The sequence below is a fragment of the Podarcis liolepis genome (genome assembly GCF_965112155.1).
Source record: "Podarcis liolepis genome assembly, chromosome: 14".
Classification (NCBI taxonomy): domain Eukaryota; kingdom Metazoa; phylum Chordata; class Lepidosauria; order Squamata; family Lacertidae; genus Podarcis; species Podarcis liolepis.
The window spans coordinates 6,836,485-6,864,402 of record NC_139569.1 but is presented as its reverse complement, the minus strand read 5'-3'; the positions used below and the strand labels follow the sequence as shown (position 1 = coordinate 6,864,402).

The 27,918-nt window shown below is 47.2% G+C and overlaps 1 protein-coding gene and 1 long non-coding RNA gene across 3 annotated transcripts in view; one reads left to right on the top strand and one right to left on the bottom strand.

Annotated features, from left to right (window-relative positions):
- PEMT (phosphatidylethanolamine N-methyltransferase) overlaps positions 1–27,918 on the top strand; it is a 95,093-nt gene that overhangs the window by 25,560 nt on the left and 41,615 nt on the right. For both annotated transcript variants that reach the window (XM_083474827.1, XM_083474826.1), the window contains exon 3: positions 18,762–18,877. In XM_083474827.1, coding sequence (XP_083330953.1) covers positions 18,762–18,877 — 116 coding nt within the window. The remainder of the gene's footprint in view (positions 1–18,761; positions 18,878–27,918) is intronic.
- Positions 27,336–27,918, bottom strand: part of LOC310693147 — a 35,641-nt gene continuing 35,058 nt past the window's right edge. The window contains exon 4 of the long non-coding RNA XR_014519012.1: positions 27,336–27,677. This is a non-coding gene — a long non-coding RNA (uncharacterized lncRNA). The remainder of the gene's footprint in view (positions 27,678–27,918) is intronic.

Genomic DNA, 27,918 nt, shown 5'->3' with positions numbered 1-27,918 from the left:
CCCAGATGTTGTTGAACTACAACTCCCATCACCCCTAGCTAGCAAGGCCAGAGCTCAGGGATGATGGAAGTTGTAGTCCAACAACATCTGGGGACCCACAGGTTGAGAACCGCTGCATTGTTGTGTCACACCACACTCACTGGTGTGAATGAAATCTAGCGCAGCCGGCTGATATGTCGTTCAAAACCTCACAGCTTGGTGTTGCAACTGGGACTGCAGAGCCTAAGGAACATTAGAAAACCGGTCAGAAGCACTAGTGCTGCAAACAAGAAAAGTCGCTCAATATTCACCATGTCTGGATGTTCCCTTCATCTGGCCCTGAGCTGTTGTAGAATTTATTGACTGATTGGTTCTAGACATTTGCATCCCGACTTCTTGTGGCAAACTTTGCTCAAAGCAGCCTCTGGGAAAGAACTGAACAGATTTAAAATGCAATCCTAACTGTAGTAAGTAGGGTCGTACCTTGGTTTTCAAACAGCTTAGTTCTCGAACGTTTTGGCTCCCGAACTTCGCAAACCCAGAAGTGACTGTTCCGGTTTGCGAACTATTTTTGGAAGCCAAACGTCCAGCGAGGCTTCCGCGGCTTCTGATTGGCTGCAGGAGCTGCCAGTCAGAAGCCCCGCTTTGGTTTTCGAACATTTTGCAAGTCGAATGGACTTCCGGAACCGATTCCGTTTGACTTCCAGGGCACAACTGTAATAATCAAACAACAGCAAAAACAAACAAACAAACAGTATTATATAGGTATAGAGCTGGGCTATATATCAATATATTCTCCCAAACTGGTTTGAAGTCCATATTGTGATATCGGCTTCTTAATTTTTGACTGGGTAGTACCGTATTTTTCGCCCCATAGGACGCACCGGCCCATAGGACGCATCAAGTTTTTTTGGGGGGGAAATAAAGGAAAAAATTTTTATTTCCCCCCCCCAGGCGCTTGTGGGGCCGGCAGCGGGGAGAAGCGCTCTTCTCCCCGCCGCCCGCCTTCAGATCAGGTCCGGGGACAGCAGGGAGACGCGCTGCGCCTCCAAGCTGTCCCCGGAGCTTGCGCCTCCCAGCTCTCCCTGCCGTCAGCCTCCAAACCACTTTGGGAGACAGCGGGATGGTGGCGTTCCGCCTCCCTCTGTCCCCCGACCTTGTGGGGCTGGCGCTGGGGCTCTCCTGAAGCCTGGAGAGCAAGAGGGGTCGGTGCGCACCGACCCCTCTCGCTCTCCAGGCTTCAGCGAAAGCCTGCGTTCGCCCCATAGGACGCACACACATTTCCCCTTCATTTTTGGAGGGGGAAAATGCGTCCTATAGGGCGAAAAATACGGTATGTTGCGAATCATGTGTGTGTGTGCTATGCAAAAAACACAATGCGGGAGAAAACCGTGAAGCCGGCCAATGCCTTCCTTCTGACATAGCTTCATCCTTCTTTCAGAGATCATGGATTTCCGCTTGCGTGATGCAACTTCCTGCCCCTTCCCTCCCCTCCCCACCCCCAGTGTGCCCTGCATCCTCCCCAAATCTGCTCTCTAGAAGACATCCTCTCCCTCCATCCTTGATCTCTTTTGCCTGGCTGGAAGGCACGATTGGATTGTGACAGTTCTTAGCTGTTTGCCAGAAGGGAAGTGTGTGTTTAGAAACTCCTGGTTCTTGCTGGGCTGGAATATAGCCTGCTGCCCAGAAGTTGGTCTTCTCTGTTCCTCCACTCACTTAGTGCCTCTGGCCCTGCCCAGAACTGATATGGACATTAAATAAGTTGGAGAAGAGTTTGGATTTGATATCCCGCCTTTCACTCCCTTTAAGGAGTCTCAAAGCGGCTAACAATCATCTCCTTTCCCTTCCTCCCCCACAACAAACACTCTGTGAGGTGAGTGAGGCTGAGAGACTTCAGAGAAGTGTGACTGGCCCAAGGTCACCCAGCAGCTGCATGTGGAGGAGCAGAGAATCAAACCCTGTTCACCAGATTACGAGACTACTGCTCTCTACAGCTACACCACACTGGAGTTCTTGTTATTAAATACACCAAGAAAAAAGCACACCAAGAACACTGGCCAATAAAAGTTTCATTAGTGGGAGCGGTCCCTACTCACAAATCAATAGTCAATTGTAACAAAAACTTGTTGTTGTTTAGTCGTTTAGTCGTGTCTGACTCTTCGTGACCCCATGGACCAGAGCACGCCAGGCACTCCTGTCTTCCACTGCCTCTTGGTCACACTCATGCTGGTAGCTTCGAGAACACTGTCCAACCATCTTGTCCTCTGTCGTCCCCTTCTCTTTGTGCCCTCAATCTTTCCCAACATCAGGGTCTTTTCCAGGGAGTCTTCTCTTCTCATGAGGTGGCCAAAGTAGAATCATAGAATCATAGAGTTGGAAGTGACCACAAGGGCCATCGAGTCCAACCCCCTGCCAAGCAGGAAACACCATCAGAGCACTCCTGACATATGGTTGTCAAGCCTCTGCTTAAAGACCTCCAAAGTAGGAGACTCCACCACACTCCTTGGCAGCAAATTCCACTGTCGAACAGCTCTTACTGGCAGGAAGTTCTTCCTAATGTTTAGGTGGAATCTTCTTTCTTGTAGTTTGGATCCATTGCTCCGGGTCCGCTTCTCTGGAGCAGCAGAAAACAACCTTTCTCCCTCCTCTATGTGACATCCTTTTATATATTTGAACATGGCTATCATATCACCCCTTAACCTCCTCTTCTCCAGGCTAAACATGCCCAGCTCCCTTAACCGTTCCTCATAAGGCATCGTTTACAGGCCTTTGACCATTTTGGTTGCCCTCCTCTGGACACATTCCAGTTTGTCAGTGTCCTTCTTGAACTGTGGTGCCCAGAACTGGACACAGTACTCCAGGTGAGGTCTGACCAGAGCAGAATACAGTGGCACTATTACTTCCCATGATCTAGATGCTATACTCCTATTGATGCAGCCCAGAATTGCATTGGCTTTTTTAGTATTGGAGCCTCAGCTTCACGATCTGTCCTTCCAGTGAGCACTCAGGGCTAATTTTCCTTAAGAATGGATGTGTTTGATCTTCTTGCAGTCCATGGGACTCTCAAGAGTCTCCTCCAGCACCATAATTCAAAAGCATCAATTCTTCAGCGATCAGCCTTCTTTATGGTCCAGCTCTCACTTCCATACATCACTACTGGGAAAACCATGGCTTTAACTATACGGACCTTTGTTGGCAAGATGATGTCTCTGCTTTTTAAGACACTGTCTAGGTTTGCCATCGCCTTTCTCCCAAGGAGCAGGCGTCTTTTAATTTCATGACAGCTGCCACCATCTGCAGTGATCATGGAGCCCAAGAAAGTAAAATCTCTCACTGCCTCCATTTCTTCCCCTTCTATTTGCCAGGAGGTGATGGGACCAGTGGCCATGATCTTCGTTTTTTTGATGTTGAGCTTCAGACCATATTTTGCGCTCTCCTCTTTCACCCTCATTAAAAGGTTCTTTAATTCCTCCTCACTTTCTGCCATCAAGGTTGTGTCATCTGAATATCTGAGGTTGTTGATATTTCTTCCGGCGATCTTAATTCCGGCTTCGGATTCATCCAGCCCAGCCTTTCACATGATGAATTCTGCATATAAGTTAAATAAGCAGGGGGACAATATACAGCCTTGCCGTACTCCTTTCCCAATTTTGAACCAATCAGTTGTTCCATATCCAGTTCTAACTGTAGCTTCTTGTCCCACATAGAGATTTCTCAGGAGACAGATGAGGTGATCAGGCACTCCCATTTCTTTATGAACTTTCCATGGTTTGCTGTGGTCGACACAGTCAAAGGCTTTTGCATAGTCAATGAAGCAGAAGTAGATGTCTTTCTGGAACTCTCTAGCTTTCTCCATAATCCAGCGCATAACAAAAACTAATCCATTCAAAAGTATGTATTCTGACAAGGATTACAAACTCAAATAGAGATTACAAACTCTTAACAGAGATTACAACTGATATGGGGCTCTCAGAAGGCTGCCCCAAAGGGAGTATTCCCCTTGAGATGAGAAAAGTTTCCCCAGCCCCTAGTGTGAGAGATTCCTTCCCATGGCTAAAAACGTCCATTAGGTCCAGTCGTGGCCGACTCTGGGGTTGCGGCGCTCATCTCGCTTTACTGGCTGAGGGAGCCGGCATACAGCTTCCGGGTCATGTGGCCAGCATGACTAAGCCGCTTCTGGCGAACCAGAGCAGCGCACGGAAACGCCGTTTACCTTCCCACCAGAGTGGTACCTATTTATCTACTTGCACTTTGACGTGCTTTCGAACTGCTAGGTTGGCAGGAGTTCACGCTTCTTAATTGTTCCTTTTTTGAAAGCATTGCACCTGGACTGTGGACTGCCATTTAAAGATGCACAAATACCTTCCTTCTGGCACTCGCACCTCTCAATGGATGCCTTGTTTGTCTCCGGCTGCACCAGCCCTGAGGAACTCAGAAAAGTACCCCATGCAAGCGAAACTTCAATTCATCCTCTTCCCTGCAAACGAATCATCTCTTCTTGGATGCACTTTGATCATTACTGCTTTCAGACTCCGAGAATCGGAGCAGAATCCATGTCCTCCACGTCAGAGCGCAGAGACGAGCAGCTTTCTAGGAAAGAGCAGGCTTGAAGGCTGTCAGGGACTGTTTGTTCGAGTTCTTCTGCCTCGGGATGCAGTTGACTATACTTAATTTGGTTCTGCAAATAACACTTATTTGTGCAGACTTTTCATCTTCGCACTGTTTTCCCCTTGCAGACTTCAGACAAAAGCAGACAAAGAAGACACTTCTGCAGTGGTACCTTGGTTCTCAAACTTAATCCGTTCCAGAAGTCAATTCCAAAACCAAAGCGTTCCAAAACCAAGGCGCACTTTCCCATAGAAAGTCATGCAAAATGGATTAAACCTCTTGGGCTTGCTGATCAGAAGGTCGGCGGTTTGGATCCCCGTGACGGGGTGAGCTCCTGTTGCTCGGTCCCAGCTCCTGCCAACCTAGCAGTTCGAAAGCATGCCCCCCCAAGTAGATAAAGCACGCCCCCCCTAGCAGTTCGAAAGCATGCCCCCCCCAAAGTAGATAAATAGGTACCGCTCCAGCGGGAAGGTAAAAGGCGTTTCCGTGCGCTGCTCTGGTTTCGTTGTTCCATTGCGCCAGAAGCGGCTTAGTCATGCTGGCCACATGACCCGGAAGCTGCATGCCGGCTCCCTCGGCCTATAAAGCAAGATGAGCGTCGCAACCCCAGAGTCGTCTGCAACTGGACTTAACTGTCAGGGGTCCTTTACCTTTTAAAACAGCAATTTAACATGCATTTACTATCTAACCAGACAATCAATCAATCAATCAATCAATAGCTGAACTGGGTACCACACAGTCACAAAAACAAAAGGGCCACAAAAACGCAAAATACCGTATTTTTCGCTCTATAACACGCACCCGACCATAACACGCACCCGACCATAACACGCACCCGACCATAACACGCACCCGACCATAACACACACATAGTTTTTAGAGAAGGAAAACAAGAAAAAAATATTCTAAACGAAACAGCGGATGTATGATTTTTGTGGTTCATGCTGTGGCCACAGACATGTGATCTGACGGTGAGTTTGAGGTAGCCCAATGCAAAAATCCTGAGGATCCATGTGGATCCATGCTTTGTAACCACGTTTTTGCACCACTGCGGCCCCAGGCAACAGTGGGTGCATGATTTTTTTGGTGCAAGCTGTAGCCATGGACATGCTATGTGATCTGATGGTGAATTTGGGGTGACCCAGTGCAAAAATCCTGAGGATCCATGTGGATCCGTGCTTTGTAACCACGTTTAAAGTGGGGAGGGAAGGAAAAGCACTCAAGGGACAAAGGACACGCGTGGGGTGGGTGGAGAAGGATGCTGTTAATAATGCAGAAGAGTGGTATAAAAGGAGAAGGCGCCTCTCCTCTTCTCTCCCACTTTGCTCCTTTAAAGCAAGCAGGCTCTCTGTCCCTCTCTCCTCCCCACTCAGCGGCTCTTCTCCCGCTTTGCTGTTTCAAAGCAAGCCACGGAGGAGGGAAGGAAGGGGAACCATGGATCCTCTGCTCATGACTGCAGCAGATCCCCCCGCCATTCGTAGGCATTCGCTCCATAACACGCACAGACATTTCCCCTTACTTTCTAGGAGGAAAAAAGTGAGTGTTATGGTGCAAAAAATACGGTAAATAGCCAAAACAGACAGACCTCAGCGTAACACTCAAAACGGAAGTCTAATCAGAAGTGTAACTCTCAAAACGGAGCATGTTCGGCTTCTGAAAAAAGTTCACAAACTGGAACACTTCCGGGTTTGCAGTGTTTGGGTTCCAAGTTGTTTGAGAACCAAGGTGTTTGAAAACCAAGGTACCACTGTAAGCATAAAGACACACACAGATTTGTGGTTCCGGGTTAAGGCTGATGAACCCTTTCAGCCTGAGGGCTGCATTCAGGGAAAACTAGAACTCATAGATATCCAGAGAAGCTGAATGTTGGAAGTTGCTGGGTATCAGAAGTGGAGAGAGTGAGAGCGGGATCAGGGCCATGGACCTGCAGGTTCTTCTTAGGTTCTCAAATCTTCCAGGGTCTGCATGCAAGGGGTGGGTCTCTGGAGCTCCTGTAGTTTGCATGCTGCAGAGCTCCAGAGTGCAGTTTGCTTTTCCAGTAACGATAAAGGGGAGCTGTGTTTAAGGAGCCTCCTTCATCCTCCTAGGTTTTCCTGCTACTGAGACACAACACCCCACTCCCAGTCTCTCTTTCTGCTACACCAAGTGCCCGTGTGATTTGTTGCAGCAATAAGCAAAAGAAACACAGATATTTCCCTACCTGGAGCTGCTTACAGAGCTGCTTTGTGGCGGAGTGAAGATGCCAAATGAAGGCTTAGGATGCGCTATACGTGGGGCTGCCTTTGAAGGTGACCCGGAAACTACAAATAATCCAGAATGCGGCAGCTAGACTGGTGACTGGGAGCGGCCGCCGAGACCATGTAACACTGGTCCTGAAAGACCTACATTGGCTCCCAGTACGTTTCCAAGCACAATTCAAAGTGTTGGTGCTGACCTTGAAAGCCCTAAACGGCCTCGGCCCAGTATACCTGAAGGAGCATCTCCACCTCCATCCTTCTGCCCAGTGCCAAAGGCCTTCTGGCGGTTCCCTCACTGCGAGAAGTAAGGTTAAAGGAAACCAGGCAGAGGGCCTTCTCGGTAGTGGCACCCGCCCTGTGGAACGCCCTCTCACCAGATGTCAAGAAAATAAGCAACTATCTGACTTTTAGAAGACATCTGAAGGCAGCCCTGTTTAGGGAAGTTTTTAATGTTTGATGCTTTATCATGTTTTTAATATTCTGTTGGGAGCCACCCAGAGTGGCTGGGGAAACCCAGCCAGATGGGTGGGGTATAAATAAATTATTATTGTTATTATTATTTATTAGAAATGCTTGCAGGGTGCACATGAGCAAATATGGTTGTGGAAGGTTTTTTGTGGTGGTGGTGCATGAAAGACGGGTGGGAACGGTGACCCTTGAGCACATGGCTCGTTCCTGGATTTCTTGAGGTGTGTTTGCCTGAGGAGTGATCCGGTTTTCATTCCAGATCTCTGCGCCTTTGCCTTCTGTGCTCTGAGTTGGCAGCATTCCCGATTGCGTCTTCCCTAATTCCTTCCCTAATTCCTTCATCTGTTTTGTTGAGCACAGGGGCTGCATCCCAGCATACTCCTCCCTTTTGCCTTCAATGATGCACCTGCTCATTCTGGAATCCTTTCATTCCTTATTTCCTGCCTCCATTAGTCAACGGCATCCTTGAAGGCTCCTGGGGCCTTTGGACATCATCAAGGCTTGTCTTGCTACCCTTCTGCTGCTGTCTGTTTGCCATAAGAACCCAGCTGCAATGCAACTGCAATTCTTCAATAAAGAATGGGAATTTTTAAAATAATTTATCTAGGAGGCCACTGTAAGCAGATGAAAACATTAGCAGGATTCTAATAACACTTGTGGGACGCAGGTGGTGCTGTGGGTAAAACCTCAGCGCCTAGGACTTGCCGATCGTATGGCCGGTGGTTCGAATCCCCGCGGCGCGATGAGCTCCCGTCGTTTGGTCCCATCCCCTGCCCACCTAGCAGTTCGAAAGCACCCCTAAGTGCAAGTAGATAAATAGGTACCGCTACAGCGGGAAGGTAAACGGCGTTTCCGTGTGCTGCGCTGGTGCAGGCTCGCCAGAGCAGCTTCGTCACGCTGGCCACGTGACCCGGAAGTGTCTCCGGACAGCGCTGGCCCCTGGCCTCTTAAGCGAGATGGGCGCGCAACCCCAGAGTCGGACACGACTGCCCCGTACAGGCAGGGGTACCTTTACCTTTTAATAACACTTGTAGTGTAGCAAATATTATGGACAACATGGAGAGATATAACACATGGATTATGAAATAATTTGCAGTTGAGAAGGTGGACAATAGGAGCCATGGAGGGGAAGGTGGGAAGTCCAGAGATCTGGAGAAATCTCTGAGAATATGGATATGTAATTTGTATTGTTATAATACTGTATTTGTAAAATGAAATACCGTAAAAATTACTTCGGGAAAAAATAGAGAAATTCACTACCAAAAAAGAACTCGGCTGCATCCCTGTAACCAGTGATGTATGCAGAAAGACTGTTGTTGTTGTTGTTGTTGTTGTTGTTGTTGTTGTTGTTGTTGTTGTTGTTGTTGTCCTCTATAACCCTCGCACCCAACAGCTCAGGGATCAATGCTGCTTTGATGGGGCATGTGGCCTGTTCTTCTTTGGCAGCTTCCAGTTAACATTAGCACCTGTCTCCCCTTGTGTTGCCCTTCCATTTTCAAAGCTTGCCTCTTCCCTTTTTATGTCACACAGTGGTACCTCTGGCTACGAACGCTTCTGGTTACGAGCTCCGCTAACCCGGAAGTAGCTGCTCCTGGTTGTGAACTTTGCCCCAGGATGTGAACGGAAATTGCTTGTCGGAGCCCCATTAGTGAAAGCGCTCCTCGGGATAAGAACAGTTTCAGCTTAAGAACGGACCTCCGGAACGAATTAAGTTTGTAACCAGAGGTACCAATGTAGTGGGAATTTTTATATCAATGCATAGACACTGGTGGATAGCTCACTTGGTTAAAGCATGGTGCTGATATCCCCAAGGTCACAGGTTCCATCCCCAAGAGGGACAGTTGCCTATTCCTGCATTGGAGAAGATGATCTTCAACTTCCCTTCCAGCGCTATGATTCTATGAGAACAAGATGCTGAACAAGATATATTGGACTCCAACTCCCACCAGCCCCCTGCCTGCATGGCCAATGGATGGGCATGTTGGGAATTCGGGTCCAATGATATATCTGAAGGACAGCAGGTTGGGGGGTGGCTGGTCTAGATGTTAATTGGTGTCCTGTTGGCTTTCTTGGCTGATAGTTGAGTGTTTTCTGGAGTAGTTTCTTTAGATCGGATCCCTCCCTCTCTTTAACCATATGAGAAATCCATGTGCCAGATCAGAGAATTCCTTTGTCGCCGGAGGGGTGCATGTGTGAAAATCAATCTCATTTCAAGGAAGTTCACCATGCAAAAATCAATGCCTGTTAATCTTGTCATGTGGCCTGGGAACGTGTCCTTTGCGTCTCCTGTCGTTACAGTAGATGATGAACACCAGACGTAGATGTTCTGGGTCTTCAGTTCTAAAGACGCAGCAACGGATCTGCTAACGGGACCCAAATATATGCAGAAAATGTCAGTGTGATGGCCTGGGATTCGGACTTGGAGGCTGAACCTGAGGAATCCCAGCCTGCACAGGATTCCCCACCTCCAGAACCATCTGAGCCGGGGCTGGGGCTTGAGCCTGAAGGGTCCTCACCTGTGCTGGATCCTCAGGTGCAGGCACCAGCTGAGTCTGCTCTGGCTCCTGAGGTGATGGAGGACCCATTGCCTGCAGGTGCTCCACTCTCAGCCCCGTCAGGGGAAGCTGAGGTTGCCTCTGGGTCCAGTAATCCTCCAGCCTCTCCTGAGCTGCAGAGGCTCAGGGCAGAGAGGCGGAGGGAACTAAGTTCTCGCAGGAGGAGTGCTCGCCTCCAGGCCAGGAGAAGCAAGTCACCTGTGGACCGGGGCTGCCCTAATCCTTGGGGCAGATAAAAGCCAGCCAGTCCCAAGTTGCAGGAGCAACATTGTTGGTAGCCTGTTCCTGCCTGCACCCTGTCCTGCTCTTCTGCCAGAGTTCCTGACTTCACCCGACTCCCTGCCTTGGACTCCGCTTCAGCTTTGATGGACAGCCTCCATACCTCACCATCAACCTCGGACTGGACTCGGACCTCGCCACACAGCCCTCGGGACCAGCACAGTCAGCCAAGTAACACAAGCTTTTGCCTGGCTGAAGGTCCCAGAAATGCAGTTCTGCTTTGCACATCATTTTTTTGTGATCTTTTAGAGCTGTGTTCTCTCGTGCCTACCAGTGGAGTACATTCCAGCCAGGCAAAAATCTGGATGGTGATAGCCAGGCATAAGTAGCCTATGATCATGTAAGCGCATGGCTGTTGTTGTTTAGTCATGTCCGACTCTTCGTGACCCCATGGACCAGAGCACGCCAGGCATTTCTGTCTTCCACTGCCTCCTGTAGTTTGGTCAAACTCATGCTGGTAGCTTCGAGAACACTGTCCAACCATCTCGTCCTTTGTCGTCTCCTACTCCTTGTGCCCTCCATCTTTTCCAACATCAGGGTCTTTTCCAGGGAGTCTTCTCTTCTCATGAGGTGGCCAAAGTCTTGGAGCCTCAGCTTCGTGATCTGTCCTTCCAGTGAGCACTCAGGGCTGATTTCCTTCAGAATGGATAGGTTTGATCTTCTTGCAGTCCATGGGACTCTCAAGAGTCTCCTCCAGCACCATAATTCAAAAGCATCAATTCTTCGGTGATCAGCCTTCTCTATGGTCCAACTCTCACTTCCAGATTGCTGCAATTCATTATACAGTGCTACCTCGGGTTAAGTACTTAATTCATTCCGGAGGTCTGTTCTTAACCTGAAACTGTTCTTAACCTGAAGCACCACTTTAGCTAATGGGGCCTCCTGCTGCTGCCGCACCGCTGGGGCACAATTTCTGTTCTCATCCCGAAGCAAAGTTCTTAACCTGAAGCACCATTTCTGGGTTAGCGGAGTCTGTAACCTGAAGCGTATGTAACCTGAGGTACCAGTGTACATGGGGCTGCCTTTGAATACAGTTTCTTAAGGGTGTTGACTGAGAGTTATTAGGAAGCCCCTGTTCCCCTCACAGTACTACAGTTCCTAGAGTGGCTTAACAGTCGGTCCCTCTTCACAGCGAACTCTGGGAACTGTAGCTCTGTGAGGGGAATGAGGGGGGGGGGTCTCCTGACAACTCTCAGCACCCTTTGCAGCCACAATTCCCATAATTCCTTGGGGAAAGCCATGACTGCTTAAAGTGCTGTAATACTACTTTGCCTGTGTAGTGCCAATGGCACCTTAGTCTGCAGGTGTCCTGCTCTGATATACAGCTGGCATTAAATCCCATTTGGAGCAGAACCTTTATTTTTCTGAAAGGGGACAGGGCGTTCCGAATTTTTCAAATTTCAAAAAAAGAGGAGTGCTAAAAAGTTGTAACACAAATTCAAAATATATTTTGCTTAAACAAATATGATTTAGTTTTGCCTGCTAAGCAAAATGTGTGCAAAATGGCATAGAAATCGTTAAAGCCGATTGTCAAGTACTTGCAGTCAGTAATATTATTTTTATTCGTCATTGTCATTATTTAGCAGTACCTGACATTTTCAGAAGGCGCGATTAAAATTCTTTGGTTTTCCGAAAGCAGTGCTTCTTCACCAGGCAAGCTGAGTATTGTCTAGTCACAAAAGTAATAGCAGATTTGAATTCCTCACACCCAAAAAACCCTATTTTTAAGACTCCTCGCTGAAGAAGTTTGTAAAATTTACGTTTCACTCCCTAAAATGACACAATCTACGCCACACACAGAGTTGTACCGAACAGCTATAAACAATTATACGATGTGCACAGGTTTGTCCAGAATCGACCTGGTCACAAGGGCCGTCATAGCTGCTGTTGTTTTTGCTCATGGCCTGGGGTCATTGCGATGGAGGCCACGTAAGGACCTAGACAGGTAGATTAGCGCAGAGCAGGAGAAATCAAAACCTCCCCCCGTATGTATTTGGCGTTGGAGTGTACGTTTGCAGTAAGCCGGAGATAAAAATGGAACGGCATAAAATAGAACGGGGGCTGAGTTTGAAAGCCGAGATGGCATAAAATTAAAATGCAACGTGTTTCAAAGCCGGGACCGCTTGGCTGATGGAGAAATCGTATATCCATGTCCCCGGAACAAATACTAAATATGAATGAATGGCAAGGATATATGGTCTGCGGAGCACGGAAAAGCGATCTGGGCTATTTCCAGCTGATTAAATTGGAGAGGCTGAACAGCTTTCCAATTAAAAAAAGGAAGAAAATGGAGCTGGGGGGGGGCGGGTGTGGAGAAGCCACCACACTCATTGCAGCCAGGATGTTAAATATTTGATGTGATTTTTTGGGTGGGGGGGGAGCCATTTTATTTTCTAAATGTCATTATTTAATGTTTATTTATTGCATTTATAATTCCCTTTTCGCTCCATGGAGTTCAAGGGGGTGAACGTGGATGTTCACCCCTCATCCTCATTGAATCCGCACAGCAACCTTGTGAGGAAGGTCAGGCCGAGAGGCAGCGACTGGCCAGCAAGGTCATCCAGCGAGCTTCAGGCCGAGGGGAGGGGGATTTGAACCCTGGTCCCTCCCAGGTCCTCGTCTGACACTCTAACCCAGGCATAGGCAACCTTCGGCCCTCCAGATGTTTTGGACTACAATTCCCATCATCCCTGACCACTGGTCCTGTTAGCTAGGGATCATGGGAGTTGTAGGCCAAAACATCTGGCGGGCCGAAGGTTGCCTATGCCTGCTCTAACCATTATGCCGCAGTTGCTCCTAATATCTAAATAACAACAATGGAATCATCTCATGAATCTGTTTTGGGAAGTGGCATCTGCTTGTCTGCTGTGGGAAAATATTCTGGATTAGATGAGCCTTTGGTCTGGTTCAGCAGTAGGTTTCTTTCTCCTGTGCTGCTCCACATCCTCCTTTATGGCTTTGGCCTGACTGCAATGTGTCCTTTTGCTAGGATGGTGCCTCTGACATAGAGTCATAAAACTGTCGAGATGCAAGGGACCCCAAGGGCCATCTAGTCCAACCCCTTGCAGTGCAGCAATCACATCTAAATAATCCCTGGCAGATGGCCATCCAACCTCTGCTTAAATACCTCCAAGGCTTGTGGCCCTTGGGTGAGGAGGCCATCCAGATGTAGGGCCTCAACAAGCGCCCAGAGGCCTTACCTGATCAGAGTGAGGCACCTGGAGTATGAGGATAAGGTGCTGAAGCCCAAGGCTTCGTTGATGCACAGGAAACTGAGGCAGTGCCAGAGAAACCTGCCAATGGGCAGGAAACCACAAGAAGGAAGCAGCTGGAGGGAATGATTCATTGTTTCAGTTGTCTCTATACCGATGCACAGAATATGGGAAACAAACAAGATGAATTTGAGTTCTTAATATGGGATGCCAAATATGATATAACAGGCATTACTGGAACCTGTGGTGGAATAGAATCATAGAGCTGCAGAGTTGGAAGGGACCCTGAGAGTCATCTAGTCCAACCCCCTGCGATGCAGGAATCTCAACTAAAGCATCCGTGGCAGATAGCTACCCAACCTTTGCTTAAAAATCTCCAAGAAAGGAGAGTCCACAACCTCCCAGGGGAGACTGTTCCACTGTCAAACAGCTCTCAGAAAGTTTTCTGATGTTTAGTCAGAATCTCATTTCTTGTAATTTGAAGCCATTGGTTCGCATCCTACTCTCTGGAGCAGCAGAAAGCAAGCTTGCTCCATCATCTTCCATGCGACAGCGCTTCAGATATTTGAAGATGGCTACCCTATCGCCTCTCGGTCTTTTCCTCTCCAGGCCCAACATATCCCAATCCCTCAACCATTCCTTGTAAGGCTTGGTTTCCAGGCCATTTATCGTCTTGGTCACCCTCGTCTGTGCGCATTTCAAGTTTTGTTTAATATCCTTCTTAATGGGGTGCATGCAGTTCCCACCCCACCCAAAGGCAGCTCTAGAACAAGTGCTGGTGGTGTTTCTGCGCCCCTAGATTACAGCATCAGAACCAGCAATCAGGGTTTGCAGATTTGTACTTGGTTTTCTAACCTTGTACCGTAGCATCGTTCGTTCCAAGCCACACTTTTGACAAGCAAAATGATTTCCCATCCGAGGCATCAATAACTGGCTGCGCATTCTTTTTCTGTTTTTGCCTGGCTGCCTGTCAAATGATGTGGCGCCATTGCTCCCCGTGAGTCACCAGCCTGGTGTCAGTCGTTGTTGGTGCAAAAAAAAGCAGCAACTCGCCTTGCCCTCATCCCTTTACAGCCAACCCTTGCCCGGAGCTCCAGTTATAGCAGCGTTGGTGACGCACTCCTCCTGTGCCCCCCCGTCCCCCCCTTTTCCTTTTAAATTGAATTTAGAGCTGCAAACTATTTACGCCGGCAGAAAGGAGGAATGGTACATCTGCACTTGATCACTCTGCCATTGCGGAGCCGTCCGTTGCAATTGCGGAGCCGTCCGTTTACATGAGTAATCGAATCAGCTCGCAGGCTCTGGGTCTGTTGCCTCGCAATGCCTGCAGCAAATCTGACTGGTGGCTGGTTTTGCCCTCTGGCAGAAAAGATAACCTGCCCATATGCTTTATTCCTCCCCGGGCAGAATGCAGTAACGTCGTGGATATTTACATCTCCCCCCCTTTTTTTTTTTAGCCCGAGGGCCACATTATCGCACTTCAAGGACAGAGATGTCAGGATGCTCAGCATCCTAAACAGACTACAGTTCCCAGAATCCTTTGGGGGAAGCCATGACTGTTCAAAGTGTTATTATCATGGTGCTTTCGATGTATACTGCGGATGGAGTTGTGGGGGTCACACCACCAACACAGCTGCTCCTGGTGCCATTTGCAGAATCAACCCTCAGTGTGCACCACCCAAAAAAACCCATAGGGGAAAAAGAAAGAAGCTGAGCTTACTGTCGTTGCATAGGGTGATTCCGTCCCTGCAATAAAATTGCATAGATTTTCTCTTCTCCAAGAGAAACGCATGTTTGTTTGTTAAATGTCTGCTCTGTCCTCCCTCCCAGAGGAGTCTAGGGCAGGAAACAACAAGGTGCAGCAATGTAATTAAAACAAAACATTAAAAAAGAAAACATTACGAACACCTAAAACACCTTGGCCCAATGTACATGGGCCCCATATTTCAGCCCGGACACTGAGGTCCAGCTCCGAGGGTTCTTCTGGCGGTTCCCTCACTGTGACAAGTGAGCTTACAGGGAACCAGGCAGAGGGCCTTCTTAGTGGTGGCACCCGCCCTGTGGAACGCCCTCCCTTCAGATGTCAAGGAAGGCAGCCCTGTTTAGGGAAGTTTTTAATGTTTGATGTTTTATTGTGCTTTTAATATTCTGTTGGGAGCCGCCCAGAGTGGCGGGGAAAACCCAGCCGGATGGGCAGGGTATAAATAATAAACAATAACTATTACAGTGGTACCTCGGGTTAAGAACTTAATTCGTTCTGGAGGTCTGTTCTTAACCTGAAACTGTGCTTAACTTCAGGTACCACTTTAGCTAATGGGGCCTCCTGCTTCCGCCACACGATTTCTGTTCTCATCCTGAAGCAAAGTTCTTAACCCGAGGTACTATTTCTGGGTTAGCGGAGTCTGTAACCTGAAGCGTCTGTAACCCGAGGTACCTTTGTATTATTATTAATTAATTAATTAATTAAATTAATTAAATTGTTCCCCTCTGAAACCTTAGTTTCTCTGCCCACAAACAAGAGTGGAGACCTTTGGGAGTTCATTTGTTTTTTTATATATATATAATAATATTTATTAGTTTTCCAACAAATTAACACACTACAAAAAAACAAAAAACAAAAAACATACAATAATACAATACAATACAAAAAACAACAACTGCAAAACACTAACATACAACTAATAAAACAGAACAAAAACCATTTAAAACACAGTCCAATTTCAATATCTTATTTTTCTTTCACTAATTTCCACGACCTCCTCACACCTCCCTTTTCGTATTCCGCTTCTATTAATTGTTTCAGCAATTCCTTTCCATCTTCCTCTGTTTTCTATCCTATAATTGTCTTAACACATTCTAACCTTATTTTTCCCTTTAATGCTCTAATAATCTATTTATACTTAATTCCTTATAACTTTTCTACTAAAGCCATATAACTTCATTCCAACATCTTTCTAACATTCATGAATTTTTACAGTGTTTCTGTAAATAGTCTTTAAACTTTTTCCAGTCTTCTTCCACCGACTCTTCTCCCTGGTCTCGGATTCTGCCAGTCATCAACTTCATCTGCCATTCTTTCCTGGTGGGTAAATCTTGTGTCTTCCAATATTTCGCGATGAGTATTCTTACTGCTGTTGTTGCATACATAAAAAAAGTTCTATCCTTCTTTAACACCGACCATGCCCAGGAGAAAGGCCTCTGGTTTCTTAAGGAAGGTATATTTAAATACCTTTTTCATTTCATTATAAATCATCTCCCAGAATGCCTTAATCCTTGGGCACGTCCACCAAAGGTGAAAGAATGTACCTTCAGTCTCATTACATTTCCAACATTTATTATCGGGCAAATGGTAGATTTTTTGAAGCCTAACTGGTGTCATGTACCACCTATAAATCATTTTCATTAAATTTTCTCTTAAGGCATTACATGCCGTAAATTTCATACCTGTGGTCCATAACCATTCCCAGTCAGCCATCATTATGTTATGTCCAACATCTTGTGCCCATTTAATCATAGCTGATTTCACCGTTTCTTCCTGAGTGTTCCATTTCAACAGCAAGTTATACATTCTTGACAAATTCTTAGTTTTTGGATCTAACAATTCTGTTTCCAATTTTGATTTTTCCACCTGGAACCCAACTTTTTTGTCCAATTTGTATGCCTCTATGATAGTAATGGAGCCAATCTCGCACTTCGTTTTTCAATTTTTCAAAGCTCTGCAATTTTATTCTCTCTCCATCTTGTTCCAGAATTTTCCAATATTTCGGCCATTTGGCCTCCATATTGAGTTTTTTCTGTGCCTTCGCTTCCATTGGTGACAACCATCTTGGGTTTTTCCCCCCTAACAAATCCTTATATCTTATCCAAACATTAAACAATGCTTTTCTATTTTTAAATGCTTTAAGTGCTTTTACCTTATCATACCACAAATATGCATGCCATCCAAATACATTGTTAAAACCTTCTAAATCCAACACTTCAGTATTTTCAAGAAGCAGCCATTCTCTCAGCCAACAAAAGGCAGCTGATTCATAATAAAGTTTAAGGTCTGGCAGTGCAAATCCACCTCTTTCTTTAGCATCCGTTAATATCTTACATTTTATTCAAGGCTTCTTGCTCTGTCAAACAAATCTAGAAATAGCCTTCTGCCACTTCTTGAAACAATCCATCTTATCCAAAATTTGCAATGTTTGGAACAAAAATAACATCCTTGGCAGCACATTCATTTTTATCACAGCAATTCGGCCTAACAATGATAACTTCAAATTTGTCCATACTTCTAAATCCTTTTTCACTTCAGTCCAACATTTTTCATAATTATCCTTGAATAAGTTCACATTTTTAGCAGTCATGTTAACCCCTAAGTATTTCACTTTTTTAACCAATGTTAGTCCTGTCTCCTCCTGAAACTTCTGTCTCTCATTAATAGTTAATTTTTTCTCTAGAACCTTGGTTTTCATCTTATTCAACTTAAAACCTGCAACCTGTCCAAATTCTTGAATCAGTTCCAATACCCTTTTAGTACTAGGTTCTGGCTCCTGTAAAGTCAATACTAAATCATTAGCAAATGCTTTCAATTTATACCGTTTAGCTCCCACCTGAATACCTTTAACCTCTTGGTCCTTTCTAATCATATTTAGCAAAACCTCTAGGACCGATATAAAAAGCAATGGAGAAATTGGGCAACCTTGTCGTGTACCTTTTTCAATCTTAAACTCTTCTGTCATCACATTATTCACAATTAAGTTTGCCTTTTGTTCTGAATAAATTGCACCTATACCATTTTCAAAACCTTGTCCTACCCCCCTCCCCTGTAAATTCTTCTTCATAAAACTCCAAGAAATATTGTCAAAGGCTTTCTCTGCATCCACGAATATCAAAACTGCTTTAGTATTGATATTCACTTGTAGTTTTTCTAGAATATTAATTATATTCCTTGTATTGTCAGACAGATGTCTGCCCGGGAGAAAGCCCGCTTGGTCTGTATGAATTTCTTCTGCTAACACCTTTTTTAATCTTTTAGCCAAAATATCTGCGAAAATTTTATAATCCACATTAAGCAGCGATATAGGGCGGTAGTTCTTGAGCTGTGTCTTTTCAATCTCTGCTTTCGGTATAAGTGTAATGTAGGCTTCCTTCCACGACTCTGGTGCCTGTCTTCCTTCCAATATTTCAATGCAGACTTCCTTCAATGGTTGTATTAACCATTCTTTCAAAGATCTGTAATATCTTGAAGTCAAACCATCTGATCCTGGAGATTTGCCTAATTGCATATTTTGGATGGCCCTGACCTTTGGGAGTTCATTTGCACCCAGCTCTGGTTGTTTCCAGGCGACAAAATTGGGAAGTTGACTGATCTGGCCAGCTTGCACCCTTAAGCATTCCTGTCCCTGACGCACCTTGTTTTTTGTTTGTCCAATCAGGTAGCGAGATGGGAGTACAGGACCCGGTCGCTCACGCGTCTCTTCCGTTCTCCGTACCTGGCCTGTTACTGCCTGGGAGCTGTCATCGTGTTCCTTAATTTCCTGCGGAGCCACTGGTAAGGAGCATTCTTTTGGGCTAAATCCGGCCGATATTGGCCGCTAGACACCGGAAGCCGTGGCCGCAAGGGGCGTTGGCCACATTCACACCATACATTTAAAGTGCTGTGGTAGCACTTTAAACTACCACAGCATCCCCCAAAGAATTCTGGGAGCTGTAGTTTTTTTAAGCGTGCTGAGAGTTGTTAGGAGACTCCCCATCCCCCTCAAAGAACTACATTTCCCAGAGCTCCCAAGTGGACCAGTATCAAGTGCACGTCTGTCAAGATGGCCGTCTGTCATGGATGCTTTAGCTGAGATACCTGAATTGCAGGGGGTTGGGCTGGATGACCCTCAGGGTCCCTTCCAACTCAACGATTCTATGATTCTATAAATTTATTTACGACACTGCCTGTTGTTGTTGTTGTTGCTGTTGTTGTTGTTGTTGTTAAGCATTTCACCACTGCCATTTTAATAATTAACTTTCCCCCAAAAAAATAACCATTAGTGGTTCTTTTAGTATAGTTTCTCTAGTTAGGAGGGATCGTTGTAAATTTTTGCAATAGATAATAAAGGAAAGAGAGGAGAAATATATCGTTTTGCACCGATTGTTCCTGCTGACTTTTTCTCCTGCGGGAAGCAAAACATATCTCTAGTGTGCTATTCGAGTGTTTACAGAATTCCCTGTTTGGAGAAGCATGGAGGATTATCTGTGCACTTAGCTGGCAGGTCAATTCAACTCCCCTATCTGCGATATGACAAGATAACGCCTCCCACACCGCCCCAGCTTGCTCGTAATCCAGTATGAATGATGTACTGTACATTATGGTAATGTGTCCTCAGGTGTTCTCGGAGCAGCAAAGGTAACTGAAGAGGCAGAAGCTGGCTTCTGAGCGGCTTTGCCGAAATCCGCAGTGACTTCAGGGAGCTTTTATCTCTCCTTGTTTGGAACTGGTTCTGCGGGTGTCCGAGGTGGCATCAGTGCACCAGGCCAAGGCTGGATCCGACCAAGAGCTTAGGAACCGTGGGGTCCACAGCCCATCTTGGACCCTCTGCCACCTCCTGCCTGAAAAGCCACACGCTCTGCCACCAAGGTTGGAGCAGAGGGATAGAGGAAAGTTCTTCTTTCTCTCCCATAGTGCCAGATGCGGGGAGTTTCAGGACAGATAAATGGAAGTCCTTCTTCACGCGGTGCGCGGTTAAACTCTGGAGCTCACTGCTGCAGGAAGCTGCCAACTTGGATGGCTTTAAAAGAGGACTGAGCAAATTCTTGGAGGGGAAGGCTAATAATAATAATAATAATAATAATAATAATAATAATAATAATAATGTTATTTACCATTTTTTCACTCTATAAGACGCACTTTTCCCCTCCTAAAAAGTAAAGGGAAATGTGTGTGCGTCTTAGGGAGCGAATGCAGGCCGCGCAGCTGTCCCTGAAGCCAGGAGAGCAAGAGGGATTGCTGCTTTCACTGCGCACTGATCCCTCTTGCTCTCCTGGCTTCAGCGAAAGCAACACAAAGCCTCCTGAGCAAAGAGGGAAGACCATTTTCTTAGTTCTTGTTTTCCTCCCCTAAAAACTAGGTGCGTCTTATGGTTGGGTCGTCTTATAGGGCGAAAAATACAATATACCCCGCCCTACCTGGCCAGAGCTGGGCTCAGGGCGGCTAACACCAATAAAATAAAATCACAGTAAAAACATAATAGGGGGGAAAGAGGGGGAGAAAAAACCCCAATTTAAAATACAGGTTAAAATGCCATTTAAAATGCAGCCGCATTTTAAAATAGCTGATAAATCAAGACCACAAGGGGAGGGAAACATAAGGGTCAGACCGAGTCCAGACCAAAGGCCTGGTGGAACAGCTCTGTCTTGCAGGCCCTGCGGAAAGATGTCAAGTCCCGCAGGACCCTAGTCTCTTGGGACAGAGCGTTCCACCAAGTCGGGGCCAGTACTGAAAAGGCCCTGGCCCTAGTTGAAACCAATCTAACCTCCTTGAGGCTCGGGACCACCAAAGTGTTGTTATTTGTGGACCTTAAGGTCCTCTGCGGGGCATACCAGGAGAGGCAGTCCTGTAGGTACATGGGTCCTAGGCCGGAATGGAGGCAGCAAATCTTCATACAAGCTATGGCCCCCTCTGTAAGGCAGACCTCAAACAACCCTCCGAAACCAATTCCTAGTATTTGTGGGTGAAGGGGGTCAGGCCACAGAGCTCTTGCAAACTGCTGAGATAATTCCCAAAGCTCAATGGCCTCAGTTCATTACAGCGCAGACCACCAGCCGATTTTATTGGCAACGCAGCATGTTCCTGGAACTCTTCTGCGATAGGATGCAATTGGATCATAATTGATTCCAAGGTAATGGTAGGTTCAGGGCCCACTCGGCTTATGTAACAGGCAGATAAGGGTGTTTGAGTTCCTCCTAGGTCAGTTTCGCTGGAGGAAATCTTGCGGCTGTTTGCTTTTCACTTTTTCCGGGACTCTCCATAAACCGTGCTATCAGCTTCCGGACATAAACAACACCTGGTAGTAAAAGGAGGACTACTCCGTGTGTACAGAGGCTTGTTGCCGGGCTGCCAGCAAACTCAGCTGGTGGCTTTCATAAACGGCTGAAGGCTTGCAAGCCAATATATCAATGGAAGCGTGTAATCAATGGAAGCGAGTGGGCAGAGAATTGGCTTCCTGGTGCCAGTCTGATCTGTCTGATCTCTCCTTCCAAGCAAGAGATCTGTGGACTCAGCACAGTGAACCTTCCTTCCTAATGAATCTTGGCCGACTGCATTGCTTTTAAGGCACATATTTGCATACATGGGCGTAGCCAGGGGGGCAGTGGTCACCCAATCAATAAAAATCAATAAAAAGTCCTTAGCAAACTGAGGTCCCCACCCAACCCCAAAAATCCTGGCTACGCTCATGTTTGCATACCCTCCGATGAAAGTAGGGACATCATCATCATCATAATGTACTCTTTATACCCCAACCATCTGATTGGGTTGCCCCAGCCACTTTGGATGGCTTCCGACATGTATAAAAACATAATAAAACATTAATAATAAAACAATAAAATAATAAATAAATAAATAAACCTTCCCAATACAGGGCTGCCTTCAGATGACTTGGGGGTCAAATAGCTCCATCCCTTCCAACATTTCTCCAATGGAAATAGGGACATCCTAAGGAAAAGTGAGACATTCCGGGATCAAATCAGAAACTGGCGGTTTCTGTAAATCCCGGACTGTCTTTGGAAAATAGGGACACTCAGAGGGTCTGTTAATATGCTTATTTGCTTGGATAAGGGGCTGGAATTGTGTTGTTTTGGGGGTGCTGGCCTCATGGTAATCTATAATCTCCTGAGTAGGGTAGGGGGTCCTATTTGGTTTACTGTTCTGTGATTATCTTTAACATGAGAAAATAACCTATATAGGTAAAGGACCACTGGATGGTTAAGTCCATTTGAATTCAACTCTGGGGTGCAGCATTCTTCTCGCTTTTAAGGCCAAGGGAGCTGCCGTTTGTCCACAGACAGCTTTCCTAGTCATGTGGCCAGTACAAATAAACCGCTTCTGGCACAACAGGACACTGTGCTGAGTTCCAGAGCGCACAGAAACTCCATTTACCTTCCCGCCGCAGCAATGCCTATTTATCTACTTGCACTGGTGTGCTTTCAAACTGCTAGGTTGGCAGGAGCTGGGACAGAGCAACGAGAGCTCACCCTGTCACTGGGATTCGAACCACACACGTTCCGATCGGCAAGCCCAAGAGGCTTGGTGGTTTACACTACAGCACTACCCATGTCCCAAATCATATATCTATATTGTTAAAAGGGACGCAGGTGGTGCTGTGGTGTAAACCACTGAGCCTTAGGCTTTCCGATCAGAAGATCGGCGGTTCGAATCCCCGCAATGGGGTGAGCTCTCGTTGTTCGGTCCCAGCTCCTGCCAACCTAGCAGTTTAAAAGTATGCCAAAAAGTGCAAGTAGATAAACAGGTACCGCTCCGGCGGGAAGGTAAAAGGTGTTTCTGTGCGCTGCTCTGGTTCGCCAGAAGCGGCTTAGTCATGCTGGCCACATGACCTGGAAAAAATGTCTGCGGACAAAAGTCAGCTCCCTCGGCCAGTAAAGCGAGATGAGTGCCGCAATCCCAGAGTCGTCCGCAACTGAACTTAACTATCAGGAGACCTTTACCTTTACCTAAGAAGCTAGACTACTGTACAACAGTTAAATTCTCATTCCTTGCTCTGCCCACTTCTCCTCTCTGACCCCGACCACCAATTCCGTGTGGACCCCGGAAGGTTGCCCCGGAGGGGGCGGGAATGTGGCCACTGGACTGCAGATATGCCCCCATCCCTGCCACGGGCAGTCAGACGAGCTCTGGAAGGCACAAGGCTTGGCGAATGCCAGTTTAGATAACAGGAGCGAGGGACGAATTCTTGAGCAACGTTTGATGAGCGCCAACTCTGGGCATGACACACGTTTGTGCTCTTTGAGTAGTAGGAACATACGCAGAGGCAGAGAGAGGCCGAGGGAAAGGGCAGACAAAATGGAAGGTCTGCGTTGTAAGTGGCACCCGCTTGGCTAACGCAGGCCCTGTAATCTGAGCGTCTGGTTACGTCAGAAAAGCAAAACTGCCTTTCTGTGTCATTCCTTTGATTCCTGCCCCCACCCTTTTTTTTATTTTCTGACTCACCAAATGCCTTTCCCAAAAGATGCACATCTACCGAGTCGAATAAAGCCAGGCTGTGCATTAAATAAAATTGCTGCTTTACATTCATCTGCCCTTTCCAACATCTTGCTCTTTTCGGTGAGCTGAGTGACGGCTACAGATCGTCTCGCACTTCCTTTTACATGAAAGGGTATTCATATTTAATGGGATGGGCCTGCTTGTGTTCTTCCTCTAGAGTAAGAATGAATAAGGCTGGTTATGGTTGGGTTTTTAAAGACATGTTTTTTATTGATTTTCACAAGTTTTTCAAATTTACTTGTATTTCAATATATGTCTTTTCTTGAATTTTGACTTTCCACCTTACTTCCCTGATGTTCTTATTCCTACCCGGTGTTTCCCCCCCTAAAAAAAAAGTTTAGGGGTACTCTCATTTTCCTACTCATATGGAAATACTGCCCCTCGATGAGGCCAAACTTAGATCCACAAAATGTTTAGGGGTATGTGTCCCCCTGCGTACCCCCAGAAAAAAGCACTGTTCCTACTGCTTTATGAGAGCACTTTAATCCAGTGCTTTTTTTATTGGGCGATGCATACTCCTGAACATTTTGTGAATCTAACAGGAGAAGAAACTAAAAATGTTCAAAAAAATAGTTTTTTCTCTGGCACGATGGCAAGCTGCCCCGGTACCCTCATTCCCAACCCCCCAACACCAAGTGACCCCAGCTAAACCTGAGACGAAACCCAACAACTTCGGGCCAAAAATGACCCAACACTGCCGTTTACAATTGACGTTTTGCTGGAATCGCTGCTTACCGCATTAACTGGAAAGCTGAGACCCGCCAGGGTGGCGTAACCCCCCCCAAAAAAGGTGTTAATTGGACCAAGAGGGAGAGTTCTCATTGGCTGGAAGGGGGCAGCTATTGTGTCTTGACTGCTTTCCACCTGCTTCCCGCCAGTAGCTGTCAGAGCCAAGCCTTTCATAAGTCCAATACCTGGCGCTTTCCTTAAGAAAACCAGCCTCTCCTGCGGGCCTCGCTGCCAGACTGTTCTTTTCCATGGCTGATAATGACTCTGCTTTTCTAACAAGCCCTGCCTGGGTGTTACGTGTTATTTGGGTCAGTATGTAACTGTTATCACAACAAGCGCCCTTTTCTTGGCATCTATTTCTCCTCTGCCCGTATATTCCCTTGCTAAAATTATCTCTCCCCTCTCCTCGTTGGGTCAACGCCGTCCAGCCCCTCACTGGCATCCACTTCGGCTTGGAGCTCCTGAACTTTAAGCCAGGCTCGAGAGGGAAGGTTCCGCAGGAGGGTGTGGGGTGTAGTGGTTAGAGCAAGGGCTACCAACATGGTCCCTTGCATGGTGGACTCCAGCTGCCATCAGCCCCAGTCAATGGGGACAATGGTCAGGGATAATGGAGGCCGGGGTCCAAACAGCATCCGGCAGGGTGCCATGGTGACGGCCTCATCAGTTTGGCTCTGCCTGTGATTGGTTCCAGTTCTGCCTGCACTTTCCAAGCACAATTCAAAGGGTTGGTGCTGACCTTTCAAGCCCTAAATGGCCTCAGCCCAGTATACCTGAAGGAGCGTCTCCACCCCCATCATTCAGCCCGGACGCTGAGGTCCAGCTTCAAGGGCCTTCTGGCGGTTCCCTCGCTGCGAGAAGCCAAGTTACAGGGAACCAGGCAGAGGGCCTTCTCGGTGGTGGCGCCCGCCCTGTGGAACGCACTCCCGTCAGATGTCAAGGAAATAAACAACTATCTGACTTGTAGAAGACATCTGAAGGCAGCCTTGTACAGGGAAGTTTTTAATGTTTGATGTTTTATCGCTTTAAAAAAAAAAAAACTGTTGGGAGCCGCCCAGAGTGGCTGGGGAAACCTAGCCAGATGGGTGGGGTTTAAATATATTACAGTGGTACCTCAGGTTAAGTACTTAATTCGTTCTGGAGGTCCGTTCTTAACCTGAAGCACCACTTTAGCTAATGAGGCCTACTGCCACCGCGCCGCTGGAGCACGATTTCTGTTCTCATCCTGAAGCAAAGTTCTTAACCTGAGGTACTATTTCTGGGTTAGCCGAGTCTGTAACCTGAAGTGTATGTAACCTGAGGTACCATTATTATTATTATTATTATTATTATTATTATTATTATTATTACAGTCCCAGAGCTGGAGGTCAACACCATGTTGCATGATAATACCCAGAGATCCCTTATGTTGACAAGGCTTGTGCAACCGTAAAGCAAAGGCGGTTGGTTGATGGCTCCAGCTGAATTTTTAACAGATGTCACCAGCAAGATTGACTACCGATGCTGGACTGATTCCATCCTCCGAGAAAGTCGGTGTTTGTTGTTATGGCGCAGAGCTGCAAAGTTTATTTACCAGTTCTGAGGGGACGTGGGGGGGGGCAGGAAGAGAAAGAGACCTGAGTTCGAGCGCTGTGCAAATAAAAACTATTCTTCAGAAGCCACAAATCATTACTCCAGGAGAAAATGGCCCATTACCCTTTGCAAACAATTTCCCTCTTCTCCGTAGTCAAAACACCAGGTGGGTGGATGGGACCGCTTGTTTGCCTAAGTCGGTGTTTCTCACACTGGGGTCTCTGTCTGTTGTTGGACTGCAACTCCCATCGTCCATAGTTGGCAGGACCAGTGGTCAGGGATGATGGGAGTTGTAGTCCAACAACAGGCGGAGGTCTGAGTTCAAGAAGCACTGGCCTAAGCATTGAAGCCTGAGCAAATGGGGCATGGGGGTGTGGGCTTGAAAGGGGGTCTCCAGCGGCTTATCTGCCAAGCCTTGAGCCCAGAGGGGAATGCCTTGGGTCTGCCCTCAGGCACCAGCTATCTACCCTATTTTTTGCTCCATAAGACGCACTTTTTCCCTCCTAAAAAGTAAGGGGAAATGTGTGTGCGTCTTATGGAGTGAATGCGGGCGGGAGGCTCTGCTCAGAGCTCCCTTTAAAGAGCCGCACGGAGTGTGTGTGCGGCTCTTGGGGGCTTTTCTGCGAGGTGGGAGAAGGGACTGACGGGCTGCCCTCTGTCCCTTCCCCCACCTCCCGGAAAAGCCAGCAAGAGCCGCTGCCAGGCTCTGCTCAGCGCTCCCTTGCAAGGGCTCCCTTTCGTCCCTCATCCCGCTTCGCTGGGAAGCCAGCAGAACAAGAGGCGCTGCGCAGCTATCGCTCTTGCTCTGCTGGCTTCAGCGAGAGCTGCGCAGTCTGCTCTGCTGGCTTCTCAGTGAAGCGGGAGGAGGGATGGAAGGGTTTAAAGCAAGAAAAGCGAGAGCCGCTCTGTGCTCCCGCTGTGCTCCGGAGGCTTCGCGTTGCTTTCGCTGAAGCCAGGAGAGCAAGAGGGATTGGTACGCACCGATCGCTCTTGTTCTCCTGGCTTCACTTCGCTGGAGAGGCGCTGCGCAGCTTTCCCTCTCTGCGCAGCGCCCCTTCAGCGAAATGGGAGGAGAAATGGAAGGGGCTCAGTTTCTCCTCCCGCTTTGCTGGAGCGGTGCTGAGCAGAGAGGGAGAGAATATATTTTTTCTTGTTCTCCTATAAAACTAGGTGCGTTTTATGGTCAGGTGCGTCTTATGGGGCGAAAAATACGGTAACTTTGCCTAATGGTAGAGCCGGTCCTCTTGCCCAGAGCCGAGTGAGACTGTAAGAAAAGACTGCTGCCTGAGACCCAAGGCCTGTCTGCTCCTGCACCCTGATCTCACATGGCCAACCAGAGGCATCTGAGAAACCCACATGCAGGATCTGACCTCATCAGCCCCTCTCCCTGCTTGTGATTCCCAACAGTGTGGAAATAGTAGACCTAGGGTTGCTGTCTTGGTCTGATCCTACTTCAGACCTGACGCTTGCACTGTTTTAGTTTAAAAATAACTACTGGAAGTTTTCCAGAAGGGGCTTTCCATTGTTTACCACCACCTTTCCCCAAATATCTAATTTTAGGCTCCAGCTGTGGAAAATGTGTTGATGCTGTGCCCGATATGTGAGCTATGTGAGCTATGCGATATTTTGGAAGTGTGAGGGGGGGAAAGGACTAGATAACAGAGCAAACCTTTCTCAACTCCTGTCTGAGATGGATGTTTTTGATCGGGACTCAGTTGCCCAAGATCACAGGGGGGACCAAACTATCCTGCCAGCCTCAGGGAGTTGTGTACAGTGAAACTTTCCACTCATACGGCAAGAAGAAGAAGAAGAAGAAGAAGAAGAGTTTGGATTTGATATCCCGCCTTTCACTCCCCTTCAGGAGTCTCAAAGCGGCTGACATTCTCCTTTCCCTTCCTCCCCCACAACAAACACTCTGTGAGGTGAGTGGAGCTGAGAGACTTCAAAGAAGTGTGACTGGCCCAAGGTCACCCAGCAGCTGCATGTGGAGGAGCGGAGACACGAACCCGGTTCCCCAGATTACGAGA